Source organism: Taeniopygia guttata, chromosome 4 (assembly GCF_048771995.1).
Source record: "Taeniopygia guttata chromosome 4, bTaeGut7.mat, whole genome shotgun sequence".
NCBI classification, from domain to species: domain Eukaryota; kingdom Metazoa; phylum Chordata; class Aves; order Passeriformes; family Estrildidae; genus Taeniopygia; species Taeniopygia guttata.
The window spans coordinates 29,155,653-29,170,473 of record NC_133028.1 but is presented as its reverse complement, the minus strand read 5'-3'; the positions used below and the strand labels follow the sequence as shown (position 1 = coordinate 29,170,473).

General features: G+C 34.3%; 1 protein-coding gene across 9 annotated transcripts in view; it reads right to left on the bottom strand.

Moving 5' to 3' along the window:
* Nucleotides 1–533: 533 nt before the first annotated feature.
* Nucleotides 534–14,821, bottom strand: part of MICU3 (mitochondrial calcium uptake family member 3) — a 52,076-nt gene continuing 37,788 nt past the window's right edge. For 5 of the 9 annotated variants that reach the window (XM_030271150.4, XM_041715761.2, XM_041715759.2 and 2 more), the window contains 3 exons: nucleotides 12,028–12,136; nucleotides 10,923–11,080; nucleotides 534–2,828 (listed from right to left, as the gene is read on the bottom strand). In XM_030271150.4, the coding sequence (XP_030127010.4) occupies nucleotides 2,718–2,828; nucleotides 10,923–11,080; nucleotides 12,028–12,136 (378 nt within the window). In that variant the 3' untranslated portion in view covers nucleotides 534–2,717. Of the gene's footprint in view, nucleotides 2,829–7,982; nucleotides 8,058–10,922; nucleotides 11,081–12,027; nucleotides 12,137–14,821 lie in introns of all 9 variants that reach the window. The other 4 variants (XM_041715760.2, XM_072928223.1, XM_072928222.1 and 1 more) reach the window with 1 other exon arrangement.

The window sequence follows — 14,821 nt, the reverse complement described above, 5'->3', positions numbered from 1 at the left end:
TCACAAGGCTACCCAAAGCTGAGGTTTCCTAGTTCTCATTTTATCCAAGCTGGTGTAGGCATCTGTGGGCAGTTCCTAAGCATCATCTGAATATTTACTTGCATTATTACAGTTTTCTCAACTTACAGAGAAGAACTAGAGCTGCTTTTAAACAAAGCCTTAATTTACGCAACTTTTCATGTAATTTAGTTTCAGCATACATATCTTCTGTGCTGCCAGGAATTCTGCAGATTTTAAATAAGGTTTTATTGAGCCCAGTGATTGCTGCTTATCCAAGGGGTGCCTCTACAGCAGATGGCATGTGCCATTACCGTGCCTTGCTTTCACCTGTGCTTGCATTTTCAGGTCTTTTATGCAGAATTCTGTGAAAAGTGAAGCTATATAAAGAGATGACTAAAAGAAGAAAAGAAGTCTATTTTTTTGTTGTGGCAAGATGCTCTAATTCAAAGCACTTACACATTTATGTTACCAAAAAAAAAAAAAAAAAGATTATTATGACAAAAGAATTTGAATCACATCCACTGCAAAGAAAATTAGTTTCAAGTGCATTTATTTTGAAATAAACAGGAATATGAATGTATATATTCATATTTATATTAAATAATATTAATAAACATAAAGAAAAAATAGTCTTAAAGACTAATCTGACACTTTCACATTCTCTTTTATATTAAGTAGCTATAGATAGGAAATATATAGAAAAATGCTAAAATTGCTTCAAGCCAGCCATAAAAGCAAAGTGCACTATTGCCTAGGGCAGTGGAGCAGCAAAATGATGATGGCACAGCTGCTTCCTTCAAGGGGAGGTCACTGTGAGTGGGCAGTCATGAATGAAAAGGAAGGATGGGAACCCCTTCAGTGACTCCCAGTGTTTTTTTCTATTTTCTTTGTCCTTCACCACTGAAGTAGCAAACTGGGTTTTTGCATGTGCTGACAAGAAGCAGTGAGACAGTTTTGCATACCAAGACGATACATTGAATACAGCCGATTCCCTAAATTATCACAGAGGGACTACAGCTTATCTGTGTTCTGCTGTGTCAATTCAAGAACCTTTATCTCAATTTATTTATTTCCTGCTGTCAATAGTTTAAGGACACCAAGGTGGAAATTTTGAATTTATTCATCATGAAATATTAACTGAAGTATCATCCTTTGATAGTTTTCTGAACTGGCCTGGGTTTTGGTGGTTTTTTTTGGTTTTTTTTTTTTTTTTTTCAGATAAAAGCCACTTAGCACATATTTTTTCCTACAATTCACAGTGTGGAATTTCTTCAAAAAAGCTTCCTTCTCATTTTGTTTTGATTTTTCTACCAGAGATATATATTACTAGAAAGTAAGCATTTCAAAACTTAGGTGCACTGTTACACAGACACCATACATCTACTCACGTGACATATAAAATAGTAATTGCACAACATGTGCACTAAGTAAAATTTAAAAAAAAGTTTTATTTCATCATTTGGAGTAGTGAGATATTTAAAAGCATTATTTTAGTTCTGTTTTGATTGTCTGACTACCAAATATTTCTGCTTCTAATGACAATTTATTGACATTAGTTCAAGTGTGTGCGTATTCAGGTAGAATTATGTAATGGCATAGTCTTTTCCTAAACAGATACAGATTTATTCAACGTCCAGTAAATCTTTTCAAGATTTAAGGGCGTAAAAAATATGTGTTCTTGTTTGTGTGGATTTAATTCCTACTACCTAACAGTAATGTTAATAGGGAGTAAGGAAAAACACTGCAGCTGAATAGCAAACAAGTAATACCCAAATAATATTACTTAGTGTTGTTCTGTACTGTGCATGCATTCATGTTTTGTTTTGTTTTTTGTTTGACATAAACACAAGCTATTTATCTAGTTTTCAGATATGGCATTCCAGAGTAGCAAATTAGACAACTATAATTTCTACTCAGTGCCATTTCATATAAAAGTGCACTATTCACAAGAAACACATGAATTTGTACTCTACCAGAAATATACCAGTGTATGGCAATAAGATTTATAATAAATATTACAAAGTGTGTGCTACATGAATTTGAACATTTGACTTTTCTTTGACACACTGCTTGTAAGACATCTTAAAATTTGGACTATTTTTAAAGGATAAATTTATAAACATAATAATAAGACTTGCAGAATCTGAACATTATAGTTCATACAGTACTTTTCCTAGGTAAATACCTGTCATTCACATTATAACCGTAACAGCTTTACTCTTTGTAAAACAACAGCCTCTAAGAGTTTAATTTGTCCATTCAAACCATATGTAATTGTTATGCTACTTAATGTAGTCTCATTTTCAGTTTAGCACAAACTTTTAATGGTGCTCACCTGAAAGTGAATTCACAGTCTAAGCTGATGCAGGCAGTTTCTCTTCAAATGCCAAACATCTTCCTGCCCAGGTGTAAGACTTATTTTTCTTTCCTTTTAAATGACAATTTATCTCAAAATAATAAAAAATAATATTTAAAAGGTGTTCTTATAAAAGAAGGCTTCTCCCACTCACATGGCATAGTTAGTTCACCAATTAAATAAAATACATAACTGAAAAGCAGTTCTAAGAGTTGATGATCACTACACTAAGTGGAAAAGAAGTCCTGTGTTTTCTACTGCAGCTGGAAGATTCACCATTCACCTGGGTTAGTTTGTTCTTCATTAAGAATTCATGGGAATAAATAATTCCAGCCAGTGCAGATAATCCTGCTTTCTTCCTTTATCTCAGCATATCTCGTCTCCGAAATTGCTTCCACAGATCTCTGAGATGCTCACTGGTTACAGTCATCACACAAGAGTAATAGTCCTTCCAACCATACTTCGGAGTCTCCTGTGAAAAGTGACAAACATACAATTGGGAAAAAGATACCATTCACTAAATTCATTAATTCTACCTTAAATTTTATTCAGACTCATACATACTAGATAGATGTTTTATTATTAAAATAATGAGAGATTAAATTTACTTCTATAAAATGAGAGTTATAAATCCATATGTCGGTTAAGTATTCAAAAGGCATCCTCACCTCACAGCACACAATTAGCATTCAACAAATAGCCTATTCATATTAAAAGATGCAAGAAAGTATTTCCTCTTTATTCAGGTATGTCCAGCTCCCTCTCTAGTTTTTCCTTGCTTCTTTGTATTGACACTATACTAAAAAGTTAACCCATGACACCAAACAAAAAGCATAAAAAATTATTATGTTCATTAAACTGAGGCACTAGCAAAAGCCAAATACCATATGGGCAGATGACATAAAAGCTTCTATATATTAGATTAACTTAATCCTAAATTGTAGCTCTGCAACATGAATAGTTATCCATTGAATGGAGAGGAAAACTGGCCAAGGGCTGGCCTGAGAGATTCACTGCTCTGTGCTCTATGCTCCGTAGTTATCACTGGATCTCATTATTTCTTCCACTGTTCCTAAACCCACAAGTCTATTTTCATAGTAATTGTAAAAAATAGATGGAGAGATACTAAAAATTAGAGCAACTGAGGATACAAACAACTTTCCTCCTAGTTTATATGCTGAGCATATGCCACATGGTGTGGAATATCCCTTGGGCCAGTTGGGGTCAATTTTCCTGTCTGTCCCCTAATAACTCCTTGTGCACACCCAGCCTCCTCACAGGTGGGGTGAGGTGAAGAGCTGAGAAGTCCTTGACTCTGTGTAAGCACTGCTCATAGCAACCAGGACATCAGTGTGTCATCAATAGTATTCTCATCCTACATTTAGAACACAGCACTGTAGCAGATACTAGGAAGAAAATTAACTCACTCTTAGCTAAAACCAGGACACATGGTGAGACTGTCCAATACCTTGTCTTGGTTGAACTGAGTGAAGATGTTAAATAAATTACTACATCTATTTATTCTTATCCCTCATCTTGTTTAATTAAAAAGAATAGAAGTTTATAAAGATGTTGTAGATATTCAGAACACAATTTAATCCACAGTACTATACTATAAATTAAATACTGGAAACCATACTTACATGAATGCATCATTTAGCTGATGTTTATAGTCAATCTCATGAAAAAATGTGTAACTTGCAAATTGCAGTGCATTATTTAACAAAAGCATATTCAGTTTATTAACCTGTACTTTAGGATATACTTTTTTTTTTTTTAATGAAACGCTGAAATACACTGACTGTTCATTTACTTATTTCTAATGTATGCACTGTTGTTATATCTACTCTCAGTGTACCACATCCACAGAAGGAACAGCTTGTCCACATGTTCTGGAATGCCTTTGTGTTTCACTGGAACATTCTCCTCCCACTGTTTCCAGGTAGGTTTTTAAGCTTCTTGTAGGTTTAGGATCAAAAGCCCAAGTTCGCAATATCCAACTACTTTTGTAAGATTAGTCAGGAAGTTGTGCCTAATCACACACCTCTCACCTCTCTGCTTTAGAGAAGAGGTAAGCAAAAGTCTCTTCAAACACTAAAACAACAGCCTCTAGTTTTTTTTTAAAGCTATCTTTTACACTAGATGCATTCAATTACTGTGTACTAGGAAAGTATAGAAATAAAAAGCTTTAAAAAGATTAGCTACATGAAAAATTTTATCTCACTTGACAGAATGAAGTGTTTACAGAAGGCAGCAACTTATACTTGAAATGGCTAGAAATAAGATTCTGAATCCATGCTTCAGTTTTTCATGTCTTTTTCAAAATAAATTTCTTTCCTCACTCAGTCTCAAGGTAATATTTTCAGCTATTAACCATTACCTCCTAAAAGCTTTTAATCATAAATTTTGAAAACCCACAATAATCAGAACATCTAGAAATCAATTATTTTAATTTAAAAAATCTTAATATTCTCAGAAAATTATTAGTACATAGAAATTAATTTCTAGATTTACATTTGTGATGTAATAATTACTTTCATTATTTCAGTAGTCAATAAAATCAGTTATGGCCTAAGTATCTATTACAGCTACTGAGCACATGAATAGTTTAGCAAACAGGACTTTAGATGGACTCGAATCCCTTCATAAGTTGGTGTGTAGCATCCCTCTTTGGAAATTAACTTTGAAAGGGCTTAGAAATTTCCTAGATAATCCTTCCACAAGACATTCAAAGCAGAGCTCTCCTCTGTGCTCTGTCATGCAGTTCTCTACAAACATGTTTTTTCAGTTCTCCCTGCAGTGTATGCAAAGGAGTACCTGCCAATGCCGAGTCAGGCTGTGTGCCCTGCAGGGACCACACACAGCTTGTACAGTTGCTCCCCAAGGAGAAATTTGCATTATTTATTGTAAGGGTACAACATTCTTTACACTGTGGAGTAATGGCATCAGTGCATTTTAGAGATATGTGATGTAGAGCACAATGTGCTGTTTACTGCTTGTCAGAGTGCAGATTCACAGTAGGGTATGATCTATACCAAGCATGCCAAGTACCTTAATCTCCTTCACCAGAGTTCTACATTTACCATAGAAAAGCACAGTGTTTCAAAGCACAATGAACTGTACATTTATATTTGGAAAAAAAGTAAAATTAATAGTAGTTGTACTGCATTTAACTGTGGAATGTAGTTGCAGCTGATTTTTGTGTGTTAGGTATTTATGTGCTTCTTTGGACATCAGACTGAAATTTAATTACCTATTGAAATTGTTCAATTTCAAATTTACAATGATTCCATTTTTATTATCTTTTCAATTTATAAACTAAATGGAAAATAATGATTTTTAGAATTATGCAAAATCCACTTTCACTCCAGAATGTATGGCAAAGACAGAACTATTCTATTCTAATCCACAGGTACTTTTGCCAAATCCCTTCACATACTTCCGCTAAAGTTGCCATTTCTATTGGTAGAAGTTTACAGCAAATCTGAAGAAATATTATGAGTTATGTTTTGCACAGAAAGGAACTCTTAACAGCCAACAGCTGGTTGGTTACATCACTGTAACGCCTGGGCTTGATCTCAGAGGTCTTTTCTGACCTTAACAATTCTGTGATTCTGACTTGTGATAAGAGACAAGAAGCAGTTGCTCAAGTGAAGACCAATAGCAAACTAATGTGTCAGCAGGGAAGAGAGAATTTTATATATACAAGGCTTACATTGTATTCTTCAGTGCACAGGCAACAGATATTTTACACAGACCTACTACTGAAGCAGACTTTATTACAGTAAGAATTTTGCTACATCCAGGAGCTCCAGGTGGGAAGAAGGGCAGGGTAAATACCTAGCAGCCTCTATATTAACTCAGTGACGTTGCCTGTAGCCAAGTCCATGCCCTGAAACTAACCTGTTTTCTTCTGTCTCCAAATGGGTAGTGCAGACATATTATAATTTTTTTGAGAATGACCTTATACAGAGTGAACAACATGTCTGGAGATTTATAAAACCCTTTATAAATCTCCATGGTACATTTTTTTCCCAGTTTACATCATCTCAGCATAAGAATTAATTTATTTAGTGCCTGAATTTAGATCTGACAAGGTGTTGATGTATGTATACTTGATGCTTTTACCACAGTCTCACTTGCTGTCACCAAAATAATTTTATCAGGTTTGTTAATTAGATACTGGATTCCTTTGTGTCATTGCATTTTCTTCCACTTTGTCACATATCATTCACTGAAATTATTAGGGAAGCATTATGACCGTGGAACATTTTGGCAGTTTCTTGTAAGAGCTGTTTCACATCTTGAAAAGTTTACAGTTTAAATAATACTTAACATGAAACTACAATATGGGTTTTGACAAAAAGACAAAGTATTCCTAATAACTATTTTTAAAAATACATGAGAAAAGAAGAAAGGAATCTTTGAAAGTCAAAAGTTTCAAAGGTACAAAGTTACGTAAGATTAAACTAAAGTCATGACTTCCTCTCATGTGACTAGTGATTTGGATTACTGAAATACTAAATTTTAAAAAGTTTAAACTACTTTAATAGTCATTTACACTTCCTATTAGTAATGTGGAGAAACCACATGCTCTGTTAAGATCAAATTTCTTATTCTGTCCCTCACATATTATTACAATGCTTCAGTATTAGGGTATAGTATTGAACAAAAAGTCTCAGCTTAATACTGTGCCTCAGAATTGAAACCAGCAGGGGAATGACAGTCAAACCCTCCTGGCTCAGGAGCATGAGATGTGCTGGACTCCTCACAGGGTCACTCAGAGCAGACCACTGGCCATGGGGCCTTGCTTGTCATGGTGTACATCTCTTTGCTCCTCCCCTCTGTAAAAAAAAACATCTGGGAGCCAACAGCCTTCAGAGCAACTCCTGCAAAGTCTTTACATAGAAACAGGAAAAATCCTTAAATTACAAAGGAACAAACTCTTCCTTTATGTAAGAGGAAAAATGTCTATTAATGCAGTGCCTATGTCCCCTGTGTGACAAACAGTTTCACAACACAGCTACTGAATAGGCACACCCCAGTTTTTACACTGAAATCCCCAGTACAATTGAACTGTACAAATGGATGTTCATGTAGTAGATATGTGAAAAGGGCCATGATGATTATGTGTGGACACAATGCTGATTTTTCAAAATTGCTGCATTAATTGAGGCAAAAATACATTATTATTGCTTTCAAGAATGTAGCAATATAAAGCAAAGTAGAATGAAGTCACTAAAAGTCAGAAAAATCTGCCTCTACAATCTTCCTTGGTAAATACTTATTAGCTATAGATACCTGAAAAATTACTTAAAAAGAGGTAATGGGACAGACAGAAAACAGCAACAGAAACTATGAAAAAATACTCTTCCTAATTTCAAACACAATACAAAATCACAGCTGGCTCACAGAACAGTGACAGTGTGAGTCAGTCATTACCAACTCCAGGATAAAATTCTATTGCTTCAGTCAAAAACACAACATGATACCTTGAGCTACTACATTGCTTGCAGCCATATAACCTATTCCTGAGTTCTGGAACAGGAAACAGAGCAGTGACAGTTCAACATTCAGCCATTCCTGCAGGCATGCCAGCACACTCAGACTGGTGGCTAACACATACCGTCATTTATCTGCTATAGAGCTCCTTCCTCACGCAGGATTTGAAAGTAGTATACCTCTGTATAGGTTTGTAGCCCTGTGGAGCAGAAGATGGAGAAGTGTGCAGATGCAGACAACACGTGAAGGCAGCCAGGGGTAAGCATAAGACAACAGTATCATGAAAATACAAAAAAATGGCTTTAATTGACAAATAGCTAGGAGATACAGTACAGTATGTGTTACGCAAAATGTTTATCATTTAGTCATTAATTTCCAAATCTTCTGGTTTACAAATTGGAATTTGTAAAGCAAATGAAATCTTCTTATATATTTTTAAAATTGAAAAAGAAGGGAAATAATGATTTTAACTAAACAGTAAGCAAAAAATAGCTTTTAATTTTTGACCATTTTTAATAAGTTTATGGCAATACTCTGACTGACCACTTGATGGCAGCTTAACATATGAGTTTGCTTCAAACTGCTAAAACAAAAACAAGGTTTCAGGTTGTGCTACAAAATTGCAGAAAAAGAGACAATTCATTTGGTAAAATCTTGAAGACATTTACTTTTCCAAAAGAGTATCTAACATTTGTATTAAAATGAACACGTTCATTTGTGTTGTGTTCCTATAAGAGGTAGTACCTGACCCTCCTGAAGTTTTTAAGTTCAAGGCTAAGCTTTTAAATAGGACAAACCTTCTACATACTGACTGATGTTTCAGAACTGCATTTTTATTGGACTTGTGTGACTCTTTGCTCTTAAATAGGTTCACTTTAGTCCGACTATATAATCACAGAATGCCCTTTCTTAAACTACATGCCGCCAGTACCAAATCCTGTAATGGCCTCAAGATTCTGGGCAAACATAATAAGTGAAACAACTTTTAAAAAGGTAGAATTGCTCAGTACAAAGTGTTAATTGTAAAATCGTATTTCCAATCACAGGCCTAACTTATTTTGGGATTTTTATAGAGAGATAATCAGATACTACATTAATTGGCAGACATTAATGTGGAATACTTAAAATCAGGCATTTATACTTCATAAGGGGTTTCAGATTTTTCATGGCCAAGATTTCTATGTTGCTACAAAATACTGACTAAGCTGAAGCTGTTACGATCTTTCATCTGTATAATGAAATTGACTGAATTTTCATATGGATTCAAAACACAGTTATTGATAAAGAAAAGGTTAGTAATTTGTTAGTTTTGATTTAGCACAAAACAACATTTGAGCCCTACATATTTGTAGGAGCAAGAGGGTAAAGTTTTACTTGCTTTGGACACATTAAATAGTCTGCAACTTTTAACATACAAACAATAGGAAGCAATTAATAACACTTTCCACCAATTTTTTCTGGTTCTTAAGCATTTTCTACTTTTCATTCTAAACCAAGACTGCAGTGAGTGGGGGGTGTTTATTAAGGCAAAATTGTTGCAGATTTTTTTTATGAAGGCAAAGTTTTGCAGAATTTTTACTGCTATCCACTCTTGGAAAAAATTTGTTTGTGTGACACTTACGAAAACTTACTGGAAATTGTAATTCCTCAGTTTACTACTGTAATTGTCTTGAAATACTACTGATTAGTGAAGAGAATGAATTTAACTGAATTACAGGACCAAATCACAATTGTCTACTAATCCAGGAGTTCTCTAGTATTTAACTTAAATTAAAATTGTAATTTATGAAAGACTGTGTTAATCTTCTGAATATTGGCTATTCTTTATAGTTCTTTACAGTCCACTGGAATATTTTATAGTGGTCTAGGGAAAAGCAAGATACAGATGTAACACTGAATAGTGCTGGATAATATAATTCTTAAAATTATATGTGATTTCTGTCATGCATTTTGTGAAACAGGAACATGTAATAAATAGAAGAATTACTTAGTAAGCAGACTGTTTGCTGGTTAAATTAACATACACTGCACATTTACAATTAGTAAACAACTAAAACATATAGCTGAACAACTTGAAACGACTGTGAAACAATCATCATTACCACACCATAATAAAAGGAATTGAGGACCAACAAGGAATAAGTTTGTAACAAATACAGAGGTTGTTATCCACATTTGATATTTGATCATAATATTACAGAAATAACAAGTAAACTATTAGACTCAACACCACAAAAGTTCTAAAATTAGATTTAGGAAGCTAACTACACAATTAACTAAAATTACAGAAATAACAAATTGAAATGTGACTTTAGGAATTAAGAGTTTAAGATTTATGTCTAAGCAATAAAGTAATAAGGTTGTTAGTTAGAACACCATTTTATGTTTAGTTAAAAATGTTAACACCTGTCATATGAAGAAAAAAAATGACTGCAAGTAGTTTCCTGCCCTCTAGCTTATTATAATTTAATATTAGATTCAGGGTTTAATTATTAAAATCAGCTGTGAATTAGAACACAGCATTGTTCAGCACCACTTCACTAATTTTTATCTGAAAATTAAAACTACCTTCTGCTGCAACTCTTTCAAACTGTCATTATGAGCACTTGGTATTTTATATAATGTTTTAGAGGAGTTGACCTTTAACTTAACTTCTTGAGCTTGAGAGAAACAAATTCTCTTTTCTCTGCAAGCAATAGAGAAATAATTGCTGCCATTGTTAAAATACTTAATGCTAATCTATTAATCACACAGTACAGAAGAAATGACAGTATACAGGGGATGTCTCATCTCCTATTTGGTTTGCACATTATAAAGGTACATCATGTCCTCTAAGTATTGCTTTCTAACAAAAAAAAAAAAAAAAAAAAAGAAGAATGTATGAAGGATTTTATCTTACAGATTGCTTCAGTATTTCTATAAATGTAAGTCTTAAAATATATGTATAAAATGAATGTCTTTAAACATAAGCACTGCTGGTTTGAAATCTACAGGTGCTGCCGATGCTAAAGTAGTGGTAAGTAGCAAAGTCCACTAAGATAACTATAAAAATTAGAATCCTTACCCTAAACCCTCTATTGAGTCTGTCTTTCATAATGCCGATAAATTCTTTATAACTCAACTGGTCATCTCTGTCGACATCAAAAATCTTGAAGACTGTGTTCACCAAATGTGGTGAGAGTTTCACACCTGTGGCTACATACACAGCACGCTTGAATTCATCTGCAGAAGGAGAACACCATGAAAAAAAATTAAAAGGTGAATTTAAGGGTACTTTTTGAACAGCATATTATGAAATATATGTAAACTTTTAACTCGAAATTTCACATTTAAATACTCAAAATATGACAAAGTGAAAATTAGGACTGAATTCCACAGTTCTAAACCAAGTAGTTCCTAACTGATATAAAATTACACTGCTTAGTGGTCCATATACTGTACTATGTGCAACAACAAAATTAGAATATCATATTATAATTAAACCTGTTACATATATGGCATTTACTTATTTGACACAAAACAGAACCCAAGAAATAGAGCACAGAGAGAATGATACAATCCTTTGGTTAAGGCCACATGAGGCAGGACCATGCTGGTGTTACAGGGTCAGACCCATGAAGAGGCTACTTGAGGAGAGCACACAAGTCTGACCACTTTGCATGTTGCTCAACTTGTGTTTCCCCAGACATCACAACTGTTTTATTAAGTATTTTAGGAGGTACATACATGCCTGGTTATTTAAGTACCCACTTAGTGATTTATTGAAAATCTGTCTGATCTCTGTTTGGACCTTCTGACACTGCTTTCTTCTACAGCCTTTGTAGAAGGCTAATTTTCAGATACTCACTGTGTAAATAAATGCTTTTGTTTACTTTAATCTGATCTCTCACTGGTGTCATCAAGTGCCTTTTAACTCTTGTATTGTAGGATTTGATGGACAACTATTCTGCATTCAGCTTGTCTCCCACTTATATGACTTTGCATGATATCTCTTATGATACGACCAAGCCTTCTCCTCTTCAAAGCTGGTGTCCTAGCATTTTAACCTTTTACTTGGAGCATTAAAACTACAAACTAGGAAATAAAATTAAAAAAAAAAAAAAAAGGCGCATTTTTGTCAACAGTTCTAAATGGATATGAATGGATTTTTAAAATATATAGATACTTACCTTGACCTATGGAACGACTTGCAAAATTATACATTTGCATTGCAATTGTAAAGTCTTCTAGATTGTTCAAGAATTGAAAAAATGATCTAAATTCTTCAAATGTGATACCCTAAAAACCAGGACAACAATATGCACTGTAAGAATCATCAATAGTAATAACAACTGAATAAACAAACCTTGCAATTATATATGCAAATTTCTTTTTTTTGTTTTTTTTAAAGGGATTTGTAGTAAAAGTCAAACAGTAGAGAGCCAGAGTTTCTTGAGGAATGCAGTATTGTCTTTACTCTGCAACTACAACATGACATCAACTCTCACCAGAGCAGTCAGAAATACTGTTCCATTGCTGTGGGCAATTTTTAAGATTTCTAGGATTATTACAATAGGATAGTCAATACTGAGAATAAAAAGTTTAGGTTTGAATTATCATTGGAGTATGTTTACTACTGGAAACCTGAAAACCACTATTATATATATGTGAATGTGCTCATATGAATACATGAATGGATTAATAAATAAATATTATGATCTACCTTAAGCCTGTATTTGAGGGTGAAAATTTTATATACCCAGATTTAGACACCCAAGTCTCTTCAGCTGAGGGTTTCCAAGTACTGCAGCATTTGTTCAGCTTTTTAAAAAAATCAATTGCATTTTGACCAGACTTTAGACTATCTTCCGTGAAAGTTCCACTGAAAATGTTCTTGTTGAAAGAGTTTATCTTCATTCCTTGTAATATTTGTTCTGCACTCTTCTCATCTTAGTTAGAGATCCAAACATCTGATCAACCATCTCTAAATCAATTCTGAAAGCCTCTGAAAATGAGACTTTGAACTAAGCCAGGACCATTGCCTATATCAACTTCCTCCTGGTCTCAGCCATTCTGAATATCTTGATCTCTCTGGACTCCTTTAACTTCCTGGCTATTTAACTCCTTTAAATTCCTGGCTATTTTCTCATTTGTTTTTATTCTTTTATTCTATTTAAGAACTTGTCTCTGAAAATATACTTGAAGGCAATTAGTAATACCTGTGAGCCTTTATGTTCAAACTAAAACATTGATCTATGTCTCTGCTCAAACATATACATAGTCTTTATAGTATGGTGGAAGACAGGAAATGTGTAAATATAGGTTTGTGCCAGAAGATGGCAGAGGTTGGATGCTAACCCATATGAAACAGCAAGGACTGTGGAAATAGGGAGAGCAGCATAATAGTGTTATAATAGAAGAATTTAATAGGTCTCCACACACTTGAGATGTAAACCCCTGCTAAAGTGATCCTACGTTACCACTAGCTAGGATTTATAAACTCTTTGGAGAGCTTGGCCCATCTGCATCATGAATTGCTTTTCTCAACAAGCAGATCCTTCACAACTGGGAGGAAACCCTCATAAGTTTCTATGTTGCTACAATAGAACTATCACCTTATTTAAATTTTTATCTTAAAAACTGAATTTAATATTATCAATACTGTCTTTTTGTTTCATTGCATTTGACACTATTAGTCTGTGTGTCCAAGTTCTGGTTCTTACACTGTGTTTAGACTGAAAACTCTACAGGACTGGAATAACTCTGCCATGCATTTATGAAATTCCTAGATCAGTGAAACTTCCTTTCTCAGCCAGGAGCCTCAGGTACTATGGCAAAACAGCAGTTGTAGAGAATATCCACCCAGGTCTTGAGTTGACATTTTTAGGTTCACAAATCCTTAATGTGCACCAATTTATCTGTAAAACTTCTGAATGCAAAAAGTAAGTGTAAGACGTCAAGCTACTCCAAAAATCTTGTTTGTGTGCATTGGTTTCGCTTTTCCTAATAAACTGCTCTTTCTCATCCCTAAGGTTTTCTGGCTTTTACCCTTCCAATTCTCTCCCTGATCCTGCTGGTGGAGGAGTGAGCAAATGGCCGTGTGTAGCTTAGTCAGTGGCTGGGATTAAACCATGACAAAAAAAGGAAGCTAACTTTTTAATTTATATGGACAGATTATGTTTTACTACAGCAAAGAAAACTCAGATTAATGTACCAATGCTGCTATAAATACACAGACTTCCTTCAGGAGATGGTATCTGTAGTAATTCATCATGCCAGCTTACATGAATCACTGCTTGGCATCTAGTTAGTAAAAGGAGGAAGACATCCTGTGAGCAGGCAGCATGCCAGCTGAACATTTTAACATGATTAAAATATGACAAAAGATCATCATGCTGCTTTAGGGGCTTCTCATACAGTGCCATGAAACATTAACACTGCCAGCTGTGAGAGTATGGGCATATTACTTTACAGACTCAACTAATTTTTCTTCTGAATGGAATCCTCTGGTTAGTATTAGTATTGCAGCACATCACTGTCATGAAATAAAGAGCAAATTTTGTAATTTTCAAATTATAGTGTTATGAATAGAGCCAAAAAATGTGGTAACATTTGAACAACATATGAACAACACCTCCATGGCAGTAATAGGCAAAGTTCTATTCTTCAAAGCCTGTGGCCAGCATAAGAGATGTAGTGACAGCACATCTTCCAAGCCCAGGATACAAAGTTATGAAAAACAGCAATGTCTTGTTTCACTTAATGAAGGTATAGCATGTGACATACCTCAAATACCCAAATATGTGGCACCTGTCCAGTGTCAGGACATTGCCAGATCACAGCATAAAAGCAAATTTGTAAGTAAATGAAAAAGCTTTCTACATGGAGGTTTCCCTTAACTGTTGGTCCCAATGGAGACCAAGAAGAGGAAACTACAGTGGAATACTTGCTGTGACATTGGAAGACTTAGATATGAACTTCAAA